This window comes from Vombatus ursinus, unplaced genomic scaffold (assembly GCF_900497805.2).
Source record: "Vombatus ursinus unplaced genomic scaffold, bare-nosed wombat genome assembly UNPS02005459.1, whole genome shotgun sequence".
NCBI classification, from domain to species: domain Eukaryota; kingdom Metazoa; phylum Chordata; class Mammalia; order Diprotodontia; family Vombatidae; genus Vombatus; species Vombatus ursinus.
This window is the reverse complement of record NW_020945237.1, coordinates 5,744,268-5,768,666: the sequence shown is the minus strand read 5'-3', so window position 1 is coordinate 5,768,666 and position 24,399 is coordinate 5,744,268. Positions and strand designations below refer to the sequence as shown.

General features: G+C 37.3%; 1 protein-coding gene across 7 annotated transcripts in view; it reads left to right on the top strand.

The window, feature by feature from the left end:
- ADAM22 (ADAM metallopeptidase domain 22) overlaps positions 1 to 24,399 on the top strand; it is a 259,774-nt gene that overhangs the window by 220,718 nt on the left and 14,657 nt on the right. The window contains exons 26-31 of one of the 7 annotated variants that reach the window (XM_027847942.1): positions 2,524 to 2,541; positions 13,146 to 13,340; positions 16,266 to 16,366; positions 16,796 to 16,862; positions 19,318 to 19,428; positions 22,285 to 22,371. In XM_027847942.1, the coding sequence (XP_027703743.1) occupies positions 2,524 to 2,541; positions 13,146 to 13,340; positions 16,266 to 16,366; positions 16,796 to 16,862; positions 19,318 to 19,428; positions 22,285 to 22,371 (579 nt within the window). Of the gene's footprint in view, positions 1 to 2,523; positions 2,542 to 13,145; positions 13,341 to 16,265; positions 16,367 to 16,795; positions 16,863 to 17,071; positions 17,435 to 19,317; positions 19,429 to 22,284; positions 22,372 to 24,399 lie in introns of those variants that run through there. The other 6 variants (XM_027847936.1, XM_027847940.1, XM_027847938.1 and 3 more) reach the window with 6 other exon arrangements.

The window sequence follows — 24,399 nt, the reverse complement described above, 5'->3', positions numbered from 1 at the left end:
AAGACCTGAGTTCAAATCCAGCCTCAGACACTTATGAGCTGTGTGACCCTCGGCAGTCTCCTCTACTGTAAAATGTGGGTAATAACAGCACCTACCTCCTGGGGTTGTTGTGTGGATCATCTGAGATAATATTTGTAGAGGGTTTAATAGTGCCTGGCACATTGTAGGTACTATAGAAATGCAGATTCCTCTCCTTTTCCCTTCCCTGTTTACTATGTGCTATACGATGGTACTAGGAGTAGGGGATACCAGAACAGAAGTGAACCAATCCCTGCCCTCAAGAAGCTTACATTCTACCATGGGAAAAAATCAAGAATCTGAATAAAGTGAATTTTGATCCAGACCTTCATTCAGATCAATGCACTTATCACAATGTGTCAAACCAAGACTTTCTAAAAGAATGACCCATATTCATTTACTGCACTTTTGACCACAAAGGGTCACGTATCCCTTTTCTCTGAAGCCCAAACTTTGTCCTGACATTGACTTTGGCCCTGGAGCGCTGGGTCAGCTTGCTTGGGTGAGGGTTGTGGGGGGAGGAGACTATCACCACTCCATGGTCAGATCCCTCAGGACCTCACCTCATCCTTGGAGTCCTTTCAGGCCCTCATAGAAGAAGCTGAAACATCCAAAGGATTACAAACGAGCTCTGCAATATCATTAGGACACCTTAGCTTTACCTTTGTTCACTCTCAAAGAAGCACACAAATCAAATGCAAAACACCCTCTAGTAACCACAATGGGCCAATCATATATATATATATATCATATATGTGTGTATACACACACACACACATATACATACATACATATATACATACATACACATACAAACCACAATGGACCAATTATATATATGTATGTATATATATATATGTGTGTGTGTGTGTGTGTGTGTGTGTGTGTGTATTAACCACAGTGGGCCAATTATATATATATGGTAACCACAATGGGCCAATTATATATATTATATATATATAATATGTATGTATGTGTGTGTATATATATATATATTTATATATATGTACCTCTAGTAACCACAGTAGGCCAATTTCATATATATGTGTGTGTGTGTGTGTGTGTGTGTGTATATACCTCCAGTAACCACAGTGGGCCAATTTCATATATGTGTGTGTGTGTGTGTGTGTGTGTGTGTGTGTGTGTGTGTATGCACACACACCTCTAGTAACCACAATAGGTCAATGTTATAGATATATATATATAGATATATATATATATATTAACCACAATGGGACAATTATATATATGTGTGTGTGTGTGTGTATATCTATATCTATATCTATATATATCTGTACATATACATATATTTTCTTTTGAGAATTTTGTAACCCTCCCTAAGATAGCTGGGAACTCTCGTGTTACAAAACTGGTGGTGGATCCCTGCCTCGGAAAAAATATCATCCAAGCCTATTGTTTGGGCTTCTTTTCTCCTGTGTTGACCTTAGGTTATTAACAATGTGGAAAGTTGACAATACATTTTAAAGAAATAGAAGAGTCATATCAAAATGCTTCTCAAAAAGCCCCCCTTTCATGTGAATGCCATCATGGCCACAGGTCATAAAAAGTGATGGCAAAATCATATTATAGTATTTTTACAGTAAAGTACACATCCCAGGAGGCCTTTGGGAAGATGACCTTTCTCAAGTCTGATGTCTGTTGAGAGCACCTTCGTCTCCCAAGTTCAGTATTTCACCACAGAATATCTTTGGATCCTGTAAATCCTTAAAATACAAGAATGACATTTGTAAAATAGTATAAGACTAATTCTTTAATTTGACAACAAAATCATTTGGGGGAAGGAAGGGAGCCTGGTATTAGGTTTATGAAATTATAGAATCCCAAAAGTAGAGGAAAAGGTCTACGAGATACCATGTGCTAACGACAAACAATAACAACAACAGTTGTAACTTCATGACTGCCTATCACAGAAAATCACAGTAGCACAATCCCTTGTACAAGACTGACCCAGAGATTTATTTTACTAGTCTGCCCATTTGAAGCAGAGCTGAAGGTTCCAGTGGTTCTTAAACCATGTGAAAGAGAGAAGGAAATTATTGTTATTATTATTGTAATTATAGTTGATAATAATAATAGTAACTAGCATTTATATAGCACTTTAAGGTTTGCAAGGTGCTTCACAGATACCTCATTTGATCCTCACAGCCCTGGGAAGAAGGTGGTATTATTATCCCCATTCTACCCTTTAGGAAACAGAGACGGAGAGTGGTTCAGCTTGCTTGGGTGAGGGTTGTGGGGGGAAAAAGACCATCGCTGTCACATACTTCATGCATTTTGTGTGGGGGGGGTGTCAAGATTCCCATAGCGATGTTCCCAAATTGTATATATATCATGAATTGTACAATCCTGCGACTCAGAGTCTGCTGACACAAACCTTCCAAAGAGTACCAAAACACTACAATTATGAGTAGTGTCCTCCCTGAACTAGACACATACGTAACTAATTATCGTTGTTGTTTTTTCCCTCTTCTCATCGATGGAAAGAAATTATCGAGAGCAGAGGTATGTGGTAAGAAAAACCCAAATATGCTATCCTAAAATGGTTTACATCCTAAAAGGTTCTTGTCATCCCAATTTCCACCTATGAAGAATATTCATTTTATTTTTTAATGAAGAAATAACACGGAAACTAATCTTGTTTTTTCAGTGTTTTCATAGAATCATAGAATCCTGGAATGTTACAGCTGGAAGGAGCCATAGAGATCTTAGTTCAATCTCCCTTTTCCCCTGACTTTAAATTTTTAGTTTTGCTATTATTAAAAGCTTTCATCTTAAAGGTATTGAATTTTTAAATTTTAACCTTAGTGTTGCTAGAAAATTTCCTTTTTAAAAATAGCTACCTCACATTTTAGTGGTTAAATGATTCTATGAATTTCTCCTTTCATATTAAAACTAGCATATATTATATTTTGTGTGACTAATAGAGGGACCGTTACGGAAATTTGTTTTTAAAATTTTATATTGAAAAATGCTCTAGAAATTTGACTTGCTTTTGTATTTGCATTTTTGACATTTCTCTATTTTTTCATAGTAACACTACATTTTTAGTTATATATGTCAGCTTCCTTTTATGCAAGTCCTTCTGAAAAGGATTTTTTTTTTTATTAATATCATCTTCCATTTAAAGATGGCCAGATTTGCTTTGGGCACAATGTTGCTCTCGAGGAAATGTTCAGGCACTCACAAAACTTCTTCCTGACTCTCTGCTCATACTTGCAAGAAAAAGTAATGTTTTATGTGTTATATAAGTCTACAGGCCAATAATTTAATTTGGACAAGCTAAAAGCACTTTGACACATGAGGGTGTGAGCATCCCATGGGAATGGTAGGCTTCACGTTTCACAATAATTTCGCAGTTCATATTTTAAAGTACAAATTGACCCAGGGTATTGATAGGATTCCTCTAAGAATACCATATTGTCACAAATATAAAGTAGCCAATAAAATGAAAGGGTTTAATTATATATATATATATATATATATTATATACATACACACAACACATATAAATATATATGTTATCTTTTCTTTTTCACATCACTTGGGATTTTCCTGATATTGGGATATTACTGAATATATCCTTTCCCCTCTCTTACCCAAAAAGCCATCTATTGTAACAAATAAAAAAGAGGGAGAGGAAGAAAAAGCAATCCAGCAAAACCACCCAACAGATGAGATGCCTGACAGTGTATGCAATATTCCACCCACATAGTGTACCATTTCTTCCAGGAAAGGAGAGATGTGCATTTTCTTGACTCTTTAGTGGGCTAAGTTTATGTTTCACATTTTAACCATTTGATTGCTTTAAGATATATATAAAAATGCACATTACTTAACATTGCCTTAGAATTTGATCATTTCTACTCCCTTGCTCCTAACAAATAACTAAGGTGCTATTAGAAATAAAGTAGAACCAATGTTGTTAACACGTTGTCAGGCCCTAGCCTAACTTTCTCTTCACCTTTCTTATTCTTTGAAATTCTCTGAACTTTTAAAAATGAAATCACATTCATTATTTTCCCTTCCCTTCTCAGTGCTTTTAAAATCAAACAAAACAAAAACAAACACCAGAGAGTCTTGAAAATTATAGATGGAAAATCCATAAGAAAATGTTCATTCAGTGTCTATTATATACACATTATTATTTCAGTCTTGAGAAGAATGATAGGAAGAAGGTTGGAGCATATCATCCTTTATTAAAATAGTTTGCGACCCTTGTGTTAATACTGATTAATATATATTATCTTGTTTAAGCTGCAGGACAGCCCTGTGAGTTAGGCAGTACAAGTATTGTTATCTTCATTTTACAGATGAGGAAACCGAGGCTCATAGAGGAGAAGGCATTTGCCCAAATTCTTTATTCCAAGCCTAGGAGATTTCTGTTCCTAGTAGAAACTGCCTGCCTCCCTGCACTCAAATGCCTCACAGACTGTGGGGTAAAGATTAATCTAACTGTTTTTGTTGTTTTTTTTTTCTCTTCATAAAAAAGTACCTGGTTTACTTAAAAGCTGCTTCATTGATGACAGATAATAGTCTTTATTTCCAAGGAGGCTTTCTAAATGAGTTAGTACAGTTCATTAGCTGATTAAGTCTGGGGCTAATTCTAAGAATTTAAAATAAGGTTCACTTAATATTTAGGCCAATGATAGTGATCAATGCTGCTAAACTAATCCCATTTTTTTTTCCACCACAAAGGGGCATAATACTATGAGTGTATGTATAAAGCAAGGATATTAATAATGACAGTGAGTGCTTACAATTATGTAATGCTTTTTAGTGCATGAAATACTTTGCATATAGCATTAGTAAAATACAGAACTAAATAGAAGACACAAAGAAAACTCTGAAGTCAGGTTTTCAGTGGGGAGGTTATCCAGATTAAGATGACTTCCATTCTCCAAAATCTCTTACTGTAAAGGAAACAAGCAAACTGTTTATAGCCTCTCCATACCCCCGTGCTACATTATCAAGGTGTGCAACAGCTATAGTGAGGAATTTATTCATTTAGAATCTTCCCTTCCCACTTCCTTAAAATTCAGCAGTCAATTGAGGTATTCAGTAAGCTCAAGTCAGGATTCCACCCACATGGCCATTTGTGTCTGGTTTCTAATTTAAGGCCCCCTCTGGGCTCATCCACAGATGAGTATCATGTTTATTTCAGTATACCCTAACCTGTATCACCTCCCTCCCTCCCCCCGCGCCCCACCTTCTTGTCTGTGGCTGTTGAATTCTGAATTTATGCATTAGTTCTCAAGTTGCAAGGAGAGCTGGGATTCAGGGAAGATGGTTAAGATGCTTTTTGCATCTTAAAGTGATACATAAATGTCACTATTATTCTGAGACAAAGCTTGCCCCCCTTACATAAAATATAGACATGTGGCAGACACCCAAAAGCTTGAACCACTAACAGAAGGGGGTGGTATATAAAGAGGGAAAGAGCCTTAAAAGAGAAGGTACTTTTATAGTCATTCAAACTCATATCTACCTAGTTACTAAAGAAACAAGAAACAGAAATAAGACATTTGACTTTTTATTGCCTTTTTGGCTAGGCTTTCATGGGTTTGCTGGTCTCATGAAGATTCTTGTGCTCTCTTAGGTTTGATAAGAAAATGTAGATATATAGAGTTAGGAAAGAACGGAAGTAGCTTTGAGTGAGGTCTCCGTAGATATATTAAGCTGTAAGAAATGTGGGCGAGCCTGGCATTTTTCTTGAAACTGTCTGTAAGAGAACGAGGGGAGAATAAGTGATGCTCAGGCTCTTTCTTGGTGGCATGATGCCATTGAAATGCTAAATTAGGTATACTAGACAGTTTGGGGAAGAAGGAAAGTAAATAATTCTACGGATGTATCTGATGAATAATAATTCCTACTGAAAACTCATCCTCAGTGTCTGAATTTATTTCAGTTCAGTAAGTTTTATTGCTAACCATGAGCCTGCCTTGGAGGCAAGACCTGGGTTCGAAAGCTGACCCTTGCATAAGCTAGCTGTGTGACCAGAGAGAAACATTTAACTTCTCATGGCCCCAGGCATCTCTGTTTCTCTCTGAGGCCATCATGTACAAATAAGTTGTAGGTATGTGTTAATGGAGAGAGTATCCATAGTAGAGGTACCCATAGTGATGGAATTACAGGTCTGGACCCCCCCAAAAAGGAAAAGAAACAGAGCAAGATAATAAGACTCTAAAGGTGTACCCCATATGCCTTCAAAGGCAAGTATGAAGGAAGACTGAGATTTCTAAGCACCATGGACATCTCCTTCCCTACAGCCACTCAATCTGTTATGAAGGAAATGAGAATCCTTTCTATGGTGCACTGTGAAAATGACTCCAAATGCCACTGTAAATGTAGAGAACCAATTTACGTAGCTCTGTGCTACATAAAGACGTAGGACCAGTGGCCTAGAAAGTAGCCTGAGAACTCATTTAGTCCACAGGGATGACTCCTTATCCCACTATTTTAAGCCTTCTGACTTCCCATGTCCCCTACAGATTATTCTTTGCTTGTGTGCTTTAGAATAGAATTAGCAGCAGCACGTAAATTTTCTTATACTAAGACACAGCAATACAAATATCCACAGAGGTGAGAGATCTGGCCTTGGAGCGAGGAAGGCCTGGATTCAAGATCTGTCTCTCACATACTGGCTGTGAGACCCTGAGCAGGTTGCTTAACTTCTCAGTACTCTAGGGCTAGGCAACTCTCTAAGATTGTGCAACAGAGGTACTTAACCTGTTTTGGCGAATGAAGTTTCCTTACCTGGGAGTTCTCTGTGCCAGTGAATGACAGGTCCAGTCCCTATCCCTATCCATTTTGCAATAGAAGTTTAGGCTTCCTACTTTTGATAATAGTTCATGAATGGTGCATCAATATCACAGGCTCATAAAAGCAAACAGTTTGATTCGGAGATTAATGATTTCATATAGAATCTTCTTTTTTGTGTGTTTTGTTGCATATATGGAAACGCTCTATTTTTTTTTTTAATTTTTAAGTGACAAAAAAAAACAAAAATTAAAAATCATAGGCTCAAAGATCTAGACCTGGAAGGGAACTTAGATGTCACTTAGTCTAGTGATGTCAAGCTCAAATAGAAATGGGAATGTTTGTTTTATTTCTTAAGTTCAGAATAAGATAAATTAAATTAAAAAAAAGAAATAGAGGCCACTAAACTCTACATGAGGATCTCTGCAGGCTGCATATTGACTTGGAAAACCACAAATTAACCTTATCCATGTTTAGTTATATTTTTATTTCTTTTGTTAAATATTTCCCAATTACATTTTAATCTGGTTCAGGAGGCCTGTTGGCTCCCCCTGATCTACTCCAACTTCTTCATTTTATAGAGGAAATTGAGGCCTAGAGAGGTGAAACAGCTTACCCCAGGTCACATAAGCAGTAAATGGGAGTCCTCAATTTTGAACTGTGACTACAAGTCTCTTTCCACTGTACTTTCATTAGTTTAGTATATTTGGTCTATTTCAACTAGATAGCAAAGGAAAAAAAATAACCTAATGAAATTTAAATAAGAAAGAAAAATCCAGTTAAGACCTGAATCTTTTCCTCTGTCTTCAATTAATTGAAATCAGTATGATACAGAAGAAATACAATAATTAAATCATGTCTTATTAACCTCAGCATTCAACTTAATCAGGAGCACTTAGTATTCTTTTTTTTTTTTTTTAGTTTTTTTAAAGCTATCTTCCTTATGTGATCTTCCCACCTTCCCTTAAACCTTTCTGTTTGTTTTTTGCATTTATTATTTTAATGATTTCCATTGACATGCAATGTGACATTAGTATATAATACTTCTAAAAAAGTAACACATTAAAGTAAAATTCCAGGCAGATGATCCGAATGACACACAAGGCCTTGGAGAATTACCTCCCCTGAAGTTAGAGGTTGATTATTTGACTTAATTTACATATATCTTACATCACCTTGAGTGGCCCTTAGGTCTAGTTAATTTAAACTCTAAGTTTTTTGACCATCTTTGAAAAGGCTGGACTGTCCCAAGACACTGTCAGACATTTGCCTAGGGGCCTATGTGGTAACTTACACTTTTCCAAGGATGAGGGAGGACAGGAGTGAGTTAATTCCAGAAAATTTGGCCTATCAGTCTGGTATTATGATCCCAGGGTAAAGCTTCCAAAGCTTTAATATAAAGTATCCTGACATGCTTTTAAAGATTAATTTGGCCTTTCCTCTCAAACCCAAAAGCAAAGTCCTAGAAAGGATTCCATCAGATTTCTTTCCCAAGGAAAGATTCAAATTTAAGAGAGGCTAAAAAAGTGCTTAATCAGGTTTTTCTAATAGAAATAACATACAAAATATTATCAATGTAAAAAATACAACTTTATTCTTTCCTGCTTTGACAGTGATTATAAAAGACCCCACAGACTGCCTGATACAATCTCAGTGCCAGGTCATTAAAAATTCTCACTAAAAACACTTAGGCTGAGCTTTCTGGGAGTCCTGTACATTGAATGAACAAGCTTCAGCTCAGAAAATTAAACACTGAACTTTAGGACAAGTAAGCATGACTCAGGGGGTCTTGGGCAAATGGAAATGTTCGCTGGGCACAATGAAAGAATAAGAAAGACATGGAGCAAAGTAGTTTGTTTCTGTGTAGAATCATAAATAGAAATCTTTGGTCTTGACCATGTAATTGAAAGGGAACATAAGCTGAGGAAAGGAAATAATGAATTTTCTGAGGATCAAATGAGAGTCAATCGAGATGATGGTGATAATAATAATAGTAATAATAATAATAATAATAAACACATATATTGCTTTAAGATTTGCAAAGCACTGTAATATCTCATCTGATCCTCACAACCATCTGAGGAGGTACATGCTATTATTATCGCCATTTTAGAGATGATGAAACTGAGGCAGAGAGAAGTGAAGTGATTTGCTGAGGGTCACACAGCTGGTCTGTCTATTGGAACACAGGTCTTTCTAACTCCAAGTCTTGTGCTTTTGACCACTATACCACCTAGCTTGAAGATATTCCAATTAAGATTATAGGATGACAGAACTAAAAGATATATTTGAGATCAGCTAGGACATTCCCCTCATTTTCCAGATATGAAAACTGAGGCCCAGAAAGGGAAAGCAACTTGATAAGGACATGCAGCTTTGGTAGATTTAGAACCTAGAACCCAGCTCTTCTAACCCCAAGTCCAGTATCCACTCCAGTACAGCACATTGTATTGAATAAGGATAGGAGGAGACTCTTATCTATTTTAATTGACATTATTAGTCATAGGAACATCATATAATCCAAAGAATCAGATGAGATAAGTAATATAGCAGCACTAGAGAAAGGTAGAAATTAGATGATGATCAATTAAATTTTGGACTCCGCCCAAGAAACATCGGTATTCAGCTGCCGGTCTTCAAACCCAGAAACTCGGCACTTGAATAAACTGTAATTATAAAATAGGTTAGACTTTTTTCCTTCTGAAGTAAAGTGAGAGTAAGCAGTCCAAGTGAACAAGCAGCGTCAGCCTGGGGAGACGGAATAATTGGTGTTTTATATGGGTCAGCCCTGACATTTTTTGTCAGTTACTTGGCTAAGGATGAGTTGTGAGGATAACAAAGGACACTGGGGTGTGAGGAGCGGTCAGCACTCTGAAAGGGAGGCTAAGCTTTCAAATAATTCTTTTAAATTATAGAAGTATTTGGGAACAAAGAATGGAGGCAGCCTGAGGAACACATTGAACGAAAAGAGGCAAGTCCGATGCGTAGTGGGACAGGACTTGAAAAGACTTCTAACAGCTAACAGATTGAATATCTCTGTCAATGTCATGCTTTTGTTTAAAAAATAATAATAAAAATCAACACAGCATCAACATTTTTGGAGGATTAGGATTCTAAGATCATTAGAACTGGAAGGACCTCAGAGTCATTCCGTCCCATTCCCTTATTTTACAAATGAGGAAACTAATACCCAAAGAAGTGAAATGTCTTGCCCTGGGTTGTGCAGATAGAATTTAGCAAAAACATAGAAAATATTGAGAACTTACACAAGAAAGATTTTAAGATTATCAAAGGATTGGGGCAGGAGTGGGAGAAATTTGAGGAAAAAATGACAAGAGAGATTGAACCAGATGTTCTGCATCTTCAGTAATGACTGGACAAGATGAAATGGGTACTAGGTGCCTGATGTATCGAGGTTAGGCAGAAGGGTGAATCTCATGACCAGGAAGGTAGCTAAGCATTCTACCTGGGAGCACATCAACAATGACCTATAACAAGCACTTGTGGAGCACCTAATTCTCCAGAGATGAAGATGATAAGCCTTTGAGAAGTTTACAACGTAGATAAGCGTAGAACTTTATCTGCCTGACCAAAGGAAGTGAGTTGGACTACATTAAAATATGGAAAGCCTTTCCTGTCTTTGACTCTGGCTTCTTCCCTCTCCAAAGTGCTTGGTTTGTAAAGCACCGAGTCTTAGAATATTCCCCAGAAGGATAAAGAATGACACTCGAATACTGAAAAAAAAATGAAGCCGTGTAACGATGGATAAAATGTGACCAGCAATGTGGAAAAGAAAATTGTATTTTAGTGAACCAGAAAATTACAGAGTTTCATTAATAGTAGGATAATCAAATCCTTTAAGAGAGGAGTCCTTTTTGGAAAATGATAATGGAAGAGATGATTATCATTATCATTTCAATATTGTCTTCACTATTTATTTAAATCCAGTTCAATGAATGTCACATTTCATTTAGCCTACAAAGATTGTGACCAGAGTAGCATGGAATTCTTGGGCATTACAAGGATTTGATGATTGAGGCATTTTTATTGATAACATCATTACTATGTCCAGTATAACCCAGAGGGGAAATTTTGGCCATGGCAGGACAAAGCCCAAAACTTTTATCGAGAGGCCATTTCCCCCCCAAGCATTGATGAAATTAGTCAACTAGTGAGATAGGTGTCAGAAGTAAAACAGAATATGATTTAAGAGACTAAAAGAGATAAGTTTAGTTGAGAAAAGAAGTGTTCACCTTTTATGTTTGATACCTCAGACACAGAGGAAGACATGATAGTTTTCTTTATTTTGGGAACATATGTGGTCATTACCAAGTTGAGTCATTGTGTATATTTTAAATGGGTGTTTAGAAGAAACACATTCATTATTTACATGTGCACTCGAGCTAAAAATGCACATCTAATGAGGAATACTAATATCTTTTATCATAATCAGAAATAGATTGAAATTCTACAACTCAGAATTTTTTTGATCTTTAGTTTAAAATTGCTTCTAAAGTCATATATAATACAATGTTGAAATAACTCCAAGAAGAAGGCATGTTATTATTAAAGAAAACAAATGAACAAAATTTTTTAAAAATCTAATTACAATGTGGGACTCAGCATAAATCAAATACAGCAAATACAAATCAAAATTTAGCATCAGCATGTTTTCTTAAAGCCTAGCTTAAGCAAATCACAGAACATTACGAATATAAGAGGCAAAAAGAATGATAGAATCAGTCATTTAATTTATACCTCTGCATAGAGAACAATTAAAATCCAATTCTTTGTAAGACGTTCAACCTGATACCGATTTCATCTTTAGATTCACAACAGCTTTGGAACTGAACCACATTAAGTTGTGGTCACGCTTCTCAACCCAGCTACACATTGGGAAATGATCAAATGATCATTTGGTACAGATGAAGAGTTGAGTGAAAGGTATTAACACCCAAGATGACCTGAGGATAATGAAAACTTAAAATTGGATCATAGAATCATAGGATTATGGATTTAGAGCAAGAAGGGACATTGGAGGTCATCTATTTCAATCCTGTCTTTTATAGATGAGGAAACCAAAGCTCAGAGAAGATAAGGGACTTGCTCAGATCACATGGTTATTAAGTGTCTCAGGTTGAAAGTTCTGGTATCTACTCATCTTTCTCTAAGAAAGACCTCATAGAAAACAAATGAGAGTGCTTCCAGTCTTCAGTCTACAATTTAGTCTAGCGTTGAACGTTGCTTTTTGTTAGAACCTGGAAGAGACGTTGCAGGTCATCTCATCTTTACCATTCCTTTTACAGATAAGTAAACTGAGGCCCAGAGAGGTGAAATTCATATATCTATCTTAATCTAAATCCCATCTGGTATATTTTTAATTTTATTTTTTCCTGTTTTTGTCTATCCTCAAAGAAAATGGAAAACTGTTGTCACCATCCTTATATACCCCTTCTCCACTCCAGTAGAAAGTTACTAAACCATTCCTCAACTATCTCTTCTTTAGGTTAAATAATTCCACTTTTTATCCTTCTTCACACATCTGATATTCCAAAAATTTAGTTACTTTTTGGTTTCTCCACTGAATCATATTCCATTTATTTACTTTTCTTTTAAGCAGATTGTGAAGGCCAGAAAGGAACACAGAACCCTAATAAGGCTGTAGTTGTATCAAATAATAGAACAAGCGGGAGAGAGTAATTTATTCTTTTAAGATAGGGGTTCTTAACCTTTTTTGTGTTATGGACACCTTTGGCAGTTTGGTGAAACCTTTGAACCTCTTCTCAGAATAATGTTTCAAATGCATAAAATAAAATGCATAGGATTACCAAGGAATCCAGTTATGTTGAAATCTAGTTATCAAAATATGTTTTTAAAAATCAAACAAAGTCATAGACCCTGGCTTAAGAACCCCTATTTTAAGATTCTTTCAGTATGTGGGAATCATGAAGATGAGTTTCTTCGGCCCAATGGTAAAGCTGTACTCATCTGCCCCAAGTTTTTCTACTCTAAAACCTTTCATTTGAAATGAATTGATTGTTAAATATAAAGGTGAAATTAAGACTTGTGAAGATAATGGGGGCTAACTTACCAAAACGGAGCACTTCATCTTTTTGAAAGAGTGTAAGGCTGTTTTAACCAACCATTTCAGCATGGCATTAGTGGCCCTTTCAAATACTTGCCTTGAGAATGACTTTCATTTGTCACCTTTAGTAATAATCTTGTGTGTTATGATAGACTTAATTCCTATAGATCATTAGCCCTACCTCTTTTTTTCCTGAACTAATATTTGTATATGTCTGTGTACGTGTGTCTTGTTTTCTGACTTTAAAATGTTTATTATGCTTTAGACAATTACCCCAGGGAGATTATGTAAAAAAGCCTGGAGATGCCGATTCTTTTTATAGCGACATGCCTCCGGGAGTCAGCACAAACTCAGCATCTAGTTCTAAGAAGAGGTCTGCTTTTCTGTCGCATTTTCAGATTTCTACCTGTTCCATCCCACATTATTCCATTAGTCAGAACATTTCATTATTTTGCAGCAGGTTTGATTACTTCTTCCTTCTTTCTGGAATGTTATAAATGGTATCCCTTGTTCTTTGATTACATGCATGAGTTCTGGGGCTACTCTCGAGTACCCTATGCTCCAAACTGCCTGTTTTCATAATCAAATGAGTAAAAATCAAATCAATGAAAAACAACTTCATGTACATAGCAACCCAAGAGGGTGTTGAACAATCTATTTCTCATATGTCTCCAGAAAAGATAGTGTTCGCTGACATTTTAAATGGTGGGTTTCACATCATGGTCTTGTAGTCAAAGAAAAAGGTTACTATCATGCTTCAATAAAAAGCAATAAATAAACTTATAGTAATAATGCTGTTTAGAAAATTCTTTAAATACTATGCTGTGTTTTTGAAAGCAAAGCTAGACATGAAGCAAAGATTGTTATGAAATGTGCTTTTGAATGTTGCGTTAAGGATTGCTAGTTTTGCATTTTATTCCTGGAATGATCTTTCCTAGACGTATGCAACTTTGAGCTTAGTGCTAGCTTAACTAGTTTGATGTGTGTTTGCCAGCATTCATATCAATACAGTATGGGTAGATGCATTATTCATCTGTTCTTTAGAGTTTGATATCATATTTTTGCTCCAAGTTCATAAAATACATAAATAGCTCTTAAAATTCTGCATGATTTATAATTACCCAGATGGGTAAAATGAGGGAAAACAGAAATTGCTGGAATGCTTTAGGAAATGTGTATAATTGTGAGCCTGTTTTCATGGTGAAAGAAAACTGCTCCATAGAAGACTTTCATTAATTGGTAATGGGGAGGAGGGGAAGTGGAGGGGGGAAATAGTATACATATGTATATATATATATTAACACCTTATGTGTTACCTTTGGAATGGTAGTGATTTTGGATTGTGAAAGCAATTGCTATTCTACTGACAGAAAGAAGGCAAGTAAAGTGATAGACAGAATTTTAAAGCTGGAAGGGACTTAAAATTCTATGATCTCTAGCCTTATTATCTTCTTTCTGTTAGCAAATGGGATCACTTCTGAAACTGTTGATATTATAAAACACCTTCCCTGTCTCTCCCCAATTTTTTTTCCCACAATAGATCTTACTCATCAAAAACACATATGAATAAGCAATAAAAGTAGTAAGTTTGGTGAGGTATGGAAACCTTTTAAAAACTGCCCAGGAACTCTGCTTTTTCATTTTAATGTTATATTTCATTATAATAAGTTACTGTATACCCAGAAGAGAAAAGATAGTTTCTACATAAGGAATGTAGAATTTGAAAAGGGAGCAAAGAGAGTGTGTGGTTTTTTTTTTTTGTGGATTTTTTTGTTGTTATTGTTGTTTTGGGTTGTTTTTTGTTTTGTTTTGTTTTGGGACTTTTTCTTTTGAGAGAGGGGACAGGTGTAGTTAAAGGAGACAAGGATTTGGGCTGCTTCTATTTTCCGTAGCAAAGACATATTTTCTCCATAAAACAGTTTTAAATTAAGTAATATAGTAGATAAATGGAGGGAGTTGAGTAGATTCCAGTGGCATTTCTGTTATTGTTGCCCCAAATAGGACACCACTTAATTAGCCAATAATGGTGAAGAATGTTATCTTAACTTCAGAGAACCAATAATGTATTGGTGCATGGTATGTCCAGTTAACTACTTGATCAGAAATAGTTTAATAAGAAGTCTCCCTTTTAAGGGAAGATTTGTAAAAATTTTCCATCATGATATATGATGTTTGAAGCATGATACCATTTTCTAAAGCACAAAAGCAGTCACCAGAAAGAGCTGAAAAAGCATTTGGGTGGTTCCCAGAACTTCCTCAAGACCCAAGGTTGCAAATCTTAAGCAGCTTGGAAAAGTATGTTGAGTATTTTGACCCTTCCTCCATGCTACTGGGTGTGTAGAATGTCATGAAGCGGTTCTTGTGTGATACCACGTAGGTCTTGTCCATTTTGTTACTAACAGATATTCCATTTCAAGATGATGAGACACAAGTACGCAAATGGTAGTAAAGTGGTTAATGGAGCCAACCCACAAAGGTGTCCATGATCCATGGCTAACCAAGTTCATTGGCATTTATTTAATGAGTCAGTAGACTTTTTAGATGATATTGGTGGAGGAAACTCCATTCATTGAGGGCAGGGGGAACTGACTTACTTTCTAAGGAAAAAACAGTATCACCTTTATGGCTTAATCATATTTGTCTTGAGTAAATCTTAATCAAACTCTATCATGGCCTTATACTTAAGAAACAAGTACAGCAGGACCTCTTTATAACCCTGGTATTGGTAAACAGTACTAACCTGTTATAAGCAAATGGATTGTATCAAGCTTTTTGCTGTACATTATAAGCATAATCAGAAGTTGTATATCCAAGTCTATTTAATAACGAACATGTTAGCCGGGCATGATGGCGTACACGCCTGCGATCCCTGCTACTGGGGAGCCCGAGCCCAGGAGTACTGAGCAGTAGTAGGGCTAAAGCTGAGCAGGTGTCTCCATTAAGCCTTTTACCAATATGGTGAGTTCCTGGGAGTGAGACCACCAGGCTACCTAAGGAGGGACAAACAGGCTCAGGTTAGAAGTGGAATACGTTAAAGCTTGCATACTGATCAGCATTTATTGGGATCGGGCCTGTGAGTGGTCACTGCATTTCCAGCCTGGATGAGATGATAATAATAACGACAATAACAACAACAACAATAATAATAACCATGTTATAATGGGGTTCCTTTGTATTTGAATTTTCTTAAATTGATTTTTTGTGCAATTCTATTCTTCATGAAATACTTTTTATTTCTCTTCATTCTTTCATTTTCCCAGATTATTAATTTAGTTTTGCTTCTTTTATGTATTATGTGATGATATAAGCAGTTTTGTTTACTGATCTCAAACTAGGAAAGCTAAGAAGAAGGGAGGTAAACATTACATGCCCATTTCAATTTCAGGTCAAATGGACTCTCCCATTCCTGGAGTGAAAGGATTCCAGATACAAAACATATTTCAGACATCTGTGAAAATGGAAGACCTCGAAGTAACTCATGGCAGGGTAAGGAAAATTGAAATCTCTTTGTAAGCCCACCCCAAGTTTCTTTTCAGTTGGGCTGACTTGTTTCTTATTAGCATCTCTCTCTCTATTCCTTTTCCCTTATAAGACCATTAAGGTCAACAATCCACCAATCAAGGAGCATTTATAAATCACCTACTGTGTGCCTGGCAGGGGAAAGGAAATATGGTATGAGAACCCAAGCTGTTTTTACTTGGAATAGGAGTATAACCCTTATTAATGATAAATGTAAGAGGATTTAACAGCTAGAGCACACTATGTAACTAGAGATGGCTGTAGGATGCTTTGAAATGCATATCTGATTGAGGAAAGCGGTTTTCTGAATTTGAAACTCTAGCAAATAGATCTAAAATAATATTCATTTACATGTATACTTACCTAAATCATCTATCTCCAACCCATCTTTTTCAGGTAATCTAGGAGGCAACAGAAAGAAAGTCAGAGGCAAAAGATTTAGACCACGATCTAATTCAACTGAGTAAGTCTGACCTTCTAATGATTAAAAGGAGGCTCCTGAGGAGTTCCTTGTGATTTGTTCTAAAGAAAATGGGTCGATCATTTACAAGTTAATTGATCATCTGGTCAAAGAAGTAGAAACCAATGTTTTGGTATAATCTGTTTTATTCTTACTTTTTAATTCTCTTTTTGCCCTTGGAAAATTAACCATAACTCTTCTTTTTCACATAGGCATCTTCGCAACTGTGCCCATAGCAATACTCAATGACAATGAGGGTCTCTACCCTTGTTGCAGGCTTAATTCTACAGTGACTTTCCTTCGTGGTGTCTTGGTTCAGTGTTTGAAGGGAATGCTGCTAACTTTCCTTTTTTATTTTTTTTTTCTTTTCATCACACTGGGTTCAACCATTCCAGAGAGATAACTCTCTTTTTCTCCCCAATACTCGCTCCCACCTTGAAAGCATTAGGAAAGAGTCCAACTATACTTGGATGGTCTCCCAGCTTGAAGCTGCTGCTCAGAGATTTTCATGGCTGCAATCTAAGCATTCTCTCAGACTAGTCAAAATAAAGCGTTACTATCACACGTAAGACTATTTACATTTTTTCCTGCTCCTTAAGATGCATTGACATTTTTGAACATAGCATTGTACATAAGATTGTACATGCAAAAAACTAAATGAGAGAGGAAGAAGTTCACACTAAAATATTTTAGAACAATGTAATCACCTTGTACCCTTTTCTGTCTCTCTTTTTAAATATATATTTTTAAATATATATATACATATATATATAAAACCAAGCTTAATTAAATTCTTCAGCAACCTTTCTGGAATCAAGCATAGCCCTAATCTGTATCTTTATATATAAATGCTTATCACCCAGTTCAATTTCTATTATCCTTGTCCCCTAACAGAATCTTTACTTCTCTCCAGAATCACACCTGCTATTTCATACCTTACTAATGATTTTTTTGGTTGGTTTTGTTTTAGGAAAAAAAAAAAAGCCTGAATATCAAGTATTTTGTTAACTGCTTGCTAGAAACTTACGTTAGCATTTCCATCATATACCCTACCTTTTTTAGTCCAGGTATAATAACATTGCCCTGAAATTTGGATCTTCCAAGCTGAATGGTATTGTCTGTAAGTGGCTTGTCAAAGTTTGTACAGAGGATTTGTTATCCACTGGGAAATAATGGGCAATTCAAGTAATTCCATTGCATGATTCAGAATGGCAATAGAAAATGACACCATTAACTCCCAAGCTCTGAGAGTTTATTTTACACACTCCCAAAGCACTTGGGTGCTTTAGGTCTTACTGTTGATAAACTCTTCTTGGAATGTTGTTTGGTTTGGTTTTTTTGCATGGGGCTACACGATATAATACCTAAGCTAAGAGTTACCTAGCTGTGTTTCATCCAGTTGCTCCCTAGAGTGAAACAGATAAAAGGCAAATTTTTGTCTATTATTTTCGTTATGTGCTCTTTAATTTTCCAACTGTATTTCCTATAACAAGGCTTAAAGATCTCTAAAATTGGGGATGAAAGGGATGACAATGACATTAGAATAAAGCCACGGGTTTAGGGACCAAAGAGTTATTTAGTTTTTATCAGTACTTAAGGGATAAAGTAGGGTTAATATAACACTTTTCTAGAGTAATCACATGATTATCTTTTGTTATAAATTTCCCAAAGCCTTGTTAAAAAAAAATAACCTGATGCCACAAATAACTTTTGAAAAACTTTGTCTGGGAGCTCATCAAGTGTAAAAAGAGAAATTGGCCATGAGTCATCTTTGTAGGTGAGAAACAAACCAACTGGCAAAATTTCAAAGAATTTTCATTGATTTTCCAAAATGTGGTCCTGCATTTATTTTCCTTTAATAATACACTTAATAACATACTTCCCCTTAAAAATAATAACGATATAACAATAATAATACCAAGCCTTTGGAAACTGATCACTTATTATCTCATGTACCCTTTTTATATCTAAACAATTTCAATAAAGAGATAAAAACTTGTTCATAGGCATCCTTGCTCCATGTGGATTCCACTGACACCTTTAAATAGCTACTGTTTTCCAGATTTATTGGGTACTTCCCCCCTCCCCTCACTTTTGATATAGTAATATCAGTTGGGTAACTATGATAAGAACAGAACGTTAGGCATCAGGTGGGGCTTTCCTCTCATAGTTAGGCACATTCCACAGATGAGGGAATCTTCTTAAGTTTGACTTGTAGAGGGCCTCATTTGGAAGAGTAGGATTCTGCTGAAAGTGGTAAGGCAAGCCAATGGAATGCCCTTATCCCGAGGAGTACAACATGAAGACATGTGCTTTGCTGATTGACAGCCTGTGGTATCTTTGTTAAATCTGCATTGTTTTTCCTCAAAGCGTATACATCTTCCTCACTGTTGTACATAATACTGACCTTTTTTTTTTTTTTGGCTTAGACTTTCTATTATATATTGTGTTTTTGCAGGAGGGAGCCCCAAGCATCCGAGCCTGGGCACTCCCTCGACCAGCCAATCCCAACCCAAGGCATAAGCCCAGGGCTTTCCGACCCCCCCTTGACAGGGAGTCAGGACCACAGGTCAGTTTCCATCTGCCCCTTTATTCTGGGCTACCAATCAATTCTCCTCGAAGTCTTTTCCTTATCTGAGCTCAGTTATTTGATTTATGATGAAGCCCCCTGTGACTGCTTGGAGATGTTCCTGATGCAGCCGGCGCTAGCTAAGCTCTCCCTGCCTTTCCAGCCTGAAGAATTAAAAAACAAAAACCAAAAAAATTCTCAAGCCTGGGTATGAGGCATTTCTCTGCATGCTGCGCTATGAGGCCAAGTTAAGTCATGTAGGCCAAGTAGGTAGGTTTCAGGGCAATTTTATTTAATTCCATCAATCCACCATGCCTTGAGATAATTGGGATGATAACTGCAAATGCTTAATGGGCAGATCCCTAAAAGAAGCAAGTGAAAGGCTCTATTCCACGGCCTTAAGTAAAGAGATTCCAACTCTCTGAAATGCTACCCAGTTGGAAAGGGTGAAGCTGACCTTGTGAATGTCAAGCCTTGTAGATTTAAGCTCCTTCTTATAGCCATTGTCCTGATGATTTGTCCATCGAATGAATTTGCATTTGAAGCGCAGGGAGCAAACTGGCCTTCAGGTCCCTGAAGTTGCAGGGGGCCTGTGAGTGTCTCGGTTCGTGGTATGGCTATGTCAGTGTCTTACCTGGTAACAGCTGCATGGGCTTTCTCTAATATCCTCCCCCAGCCCAGAGCTTTAACTAGCACTTACTTCATCTGTGGCTGTATTGGCTTTTTCAACTTTTACTTTGGATTCAGAGACTCTATTGAGAGCTTCAAGCAAGTTTTGATTTGCTCTCTCTGTAAAAAAAAAAAGACCCATTGAAGGTGGTTGTGGCTAACAGCAAGGCTCTGTTGCAAGCTGGTTCCTCACTTGGGGGACAGCGTATCCATTGGCAAAAATGGTCTCAGAAGCTCTTCAAACAAACCCTTCTTTCACAGACTGAACTTTCTGGTTTTCAATGGTGTAATATGTTGGGTACATCTAAAAATGAAGGGAAGAGAGAAAGGGTCAAATCTGGAGAGAAAGAAAAATCTGATATGCTTTACAAAATTAAAAAAAACAATTACAGTAATGTAAGTATAAATCAAATGCACTTGTAAACAACTGTTTGAGAACTAAATAAAGATGGAAAGAGTAGGTTTGTCATCATAAAACCACATGTTTTTATATTTGGCTCTGGCTTATTTCCAAGGCCCCTACATGGCTTTATGGGACTGATCTCATCAATTCCCACAATGCCTCTGTGATGTGGGCAAGAGAAAAGACATAACCTATTTGTGTTACTGATGAGAAAACTCCTCCAGGCCTCCTGACTCCTCACGTGCTCCATTATTTGCACTTACAATTTTTTTGCAGGTACAAAAACCCAAAGGGATATTCATTTGGCCCTAAAAATGAAACTCAAAACTGAAAACCAATCCTCTTAAGATGAGAATTTTTCTCCCTAAAGTTTTCTCTTTTTGGGGGGTGATCCCTCCAGGTATATGTTCAGACATACACAGTGCCTTTCTCAGGAAGGAAATGTGATGAGCCATTTATGATGTCCTTGTACCCCAAACACTCAACTTAAAATAGTTACTTGCTTGGTGACTCTCATGGGCTGTTTTTTAATTGCAACCTGAATCATTGTAGGCTGGAATGCACAAAGGAGGGAGGGGATGTACATTGCAGCTGCAACTAAACACCACAAACCATATCCTCAGTCATTATTATGGAGCCCTCCACCCTCAGTCATTATTATGGAGCCCTCCACCCTCAGTCATTATTATGGGGCCCTCCACCCTCAGTCATTATTATGGGGCCCTCCACCCTCAGTCATTATTATGGAGCCTGCCATCCTCAATCATTGTTATGGAGCCGTCCCAGGACTACGGCTGTAATACTAGTGACTCTGGAATCCAAGGACTTGACTTCTCATTGCTGCTTAAGCATGAGTCTCTTAGAGACTCTCCGTCTAGCACTGTTTCTGGATGGAGAAAGGGTAGAGCAGGATATGAGAGGTCTTTCCTTCCCCTGTGAAAGAAGGCAAACTGGTGGTACTATGTAAAAAGACCACTGGATTTGGAGCCAGAGGACTTGGGTTCAAATTCTGGATTTGTCCCTTTTTACCCATGTTACCTTGAGTAAATCAGTCCATCTCTTTATAGGCCTCAGTTTTCTCATCTGTAAAATGAATCGGTTGGACTACTTAACTTTTTTCTGGGTCATGGACATCTTTGGCAGACATGTAAAGTCTATGAACCCCTTCTCAGAATAACATTTTTAAATGCATACAATGAAATGCCTAGGATGACAAAGGAAACCAGTTATATTAAAATATATTATAAAATTTTTTTTAAAACAAGTTCACAAACCACAGGTTAAGAACTCCTGGGCCAGCTGACCAGCTCTAAATTTCTGGTCCTAAAGTCAGAGGTTTTTTTCTCTTTTGTGGTATTCTTAAAGTTTCCTGTTCTCCAGGTAGTAAATTTGATTTATTGCACTCTGAATGGCCAGAGCTGTTTAACTGGAAATGGTCGGAGTAAAATCATTTGGGGATGAGACTGTGAAGGGCTGTGTCTAGAAAAGAACCTGGAGAGTCTCTTAAGGAGCCCACTGGAAACTGATCACTTGATACACTGCATTCCAAAGTGATTGCCTTGAGCCTTGTTGTAGCTGAGATTTTGCCCCTCCCCCTTGTACATGATACCCTTGTACAGGTGGCCTCATCTCCACCCACCTCATTCCCATCCACCACCCACCATCCATCCTGGTTTGTTTGCATTTGAAGGGGGAAGACATCCTTGCTAAGCTTGTCCCGTGTGTTCTCAGATTTTTCTATCTTGTTCTTCTGCTTTCTCTGTTCCTTCCATTGCTTTCTGCAGGTATTTAAACCCATGGTTCAAAAGAGAATATAATGTAGCTAAGTGGGTAGAAGATGTGAATAAAAACTCTGAAGGACCATACTTTAGGTATTTGGTGAATTAATTCTCTATTCTTTTCAAACTAGCTCCACACCCTTTCTCCCTCCCCACCCCAACCCACCCCCAGCACTGAATAATACTGGGGTAGGGCTGGACTCTCTATCTTGTATCTCTCAATACAAGTCCCTGTGTGTGTGGAAAGGGCTCCTTGTTCATTTACTGTCTTCTGGTCTCTGTCTTCTTTTTTGTTGTTGTTGTGGTGGTTGTGGTTGTTGTTTTTGGCTTTCCATGCAATTCTCTTTCTTTTCTGAATGTTTCAAATAAAACCATTTGAAAGGGGTGTCATTAGTGCATGTCTTCTCCTCCTACCATCTCTCTAGCTTTTTAGTAGCTTCCTCTTCATTTTATGCTAAATAGTGTTTTACAGGCATGAGACATACCTTCCACTAATAAAGAAACATTAACCCAACCCAAATTTAGTTTATCTAATCCAATGGTTCCATAATGCATTCTCCCTGCCCATCCCCTCTATTAGAGAGGGCATCCTAAATTTGAGTGAAAAGAGGATGACAGAAGGCTGTGGAATTTTACCTCTTTTAAACAATGGATTGGATTTTTTTTCCCTATGACCATGAAGCTCATTGAAAGCATGATGGCTGCACGTGAAAATGTATAGGGTGGTCTTGAGTACTCTTTGGTTAGTATGATTACTAGGTATTGAGTAACAGTTACACCAAGAAAATATTTTCAAATCATTTTTATGGATTATCAATACTATAAGCAATCTTCATTATTATTATTATTAATAATTATTGTTATGTTTGGTCTGGACCTGAGATGTCATCAGTATAGGGATCTCCCAGGATGGAAACCCCCTTCTTCTAAAGCCTGAAGACTTCATGGTCTTTAAAAGAGTTGTCTGGGATGCTGAGAGTTTAAGTGACTTGCTCATGGCCATATGGAGCTAGTATGTGTCAGATGCAGGACTGGAATCCAGGTCTTCCTGACTCCAAGAATTGGCCCTTTATAGAGTAAATGTTACATTGCTTCTCACAGTTTTCACGCCAGTAATAAATTCAGCTCTTGGGTGCTTGAACTTCTTCTGTGGAGGCCACTTCAAGTGGAAGCCAAAAGCTTCAAGAAACCAATGCTCTTGACTTGCACACATACGAACTGTAATCCTTACATTGCAGAGGCTACCCAGTGTCCTGTTTAGATCATGGGACTGGACTCTGTGAAACTCTAGAAGTCAAAGATCACTTGCAGCAGCTCTGAATTGTGTTTCTAGTATTCAGTTGACAAGAACCACCTTTCATCCTGGTATTTTCCCATAGGCTGGACCTCATTTTTAACTTTGGTAACACTGAAGGCAAAGAAAGTTGTCATTAGAGGGAAAAAAATGGTCCTTTAAATACCTTCTCTTTTCACTGCAGCTTACAAGAGCACTTTCAGATAAGTGACTAGAGCTGGTATTTCTCGGGCAAGATTTTAAAGCAATTAAAATTTTAAAAAAGAGAGAGAGAAAGTGCACTCAGCACCCACATAGGTGGACTTTCTCTTCCAGGGTACCATTTAGAGTGACCTTGCAAATAGTTTGAGAAAATGATTAGGCCTACCTGCGTTTTAGCTTGACTCATAACATTTGCATATACCCCACCCCTGGCATAACCCCCTGCCTGACTTCACAGAGATGCCCTCCACTCACTCACGTGTACCCTGCCACTACCTTCACCCTCGGACATATCCTACCTTCCCACACTGGACCCTCCTACATACACACATGCTTATATTCAAACATCCCACCCTCACCTACAGCTCCCAAGATGGCCAAAGTCAACACGACAGGTAAGATCATTTTTATGGTTTCTTTAAATTTTTGTTCACCCTTGGCCCTATATTCCTAAGGCTTATGGGCAGATTCTAGTTTGTTCTACCCACCCCACCATCATTCCCCCAAGACTTGTTTGATCCTAGACTGATGGGTGAATGGCCATTATTTCTAGTGAACTAATTTAATGCCTATTCATAATAATTAACAAAATGGTACCCCGGAAGAGGTGTTTCCTGTCCACAAGG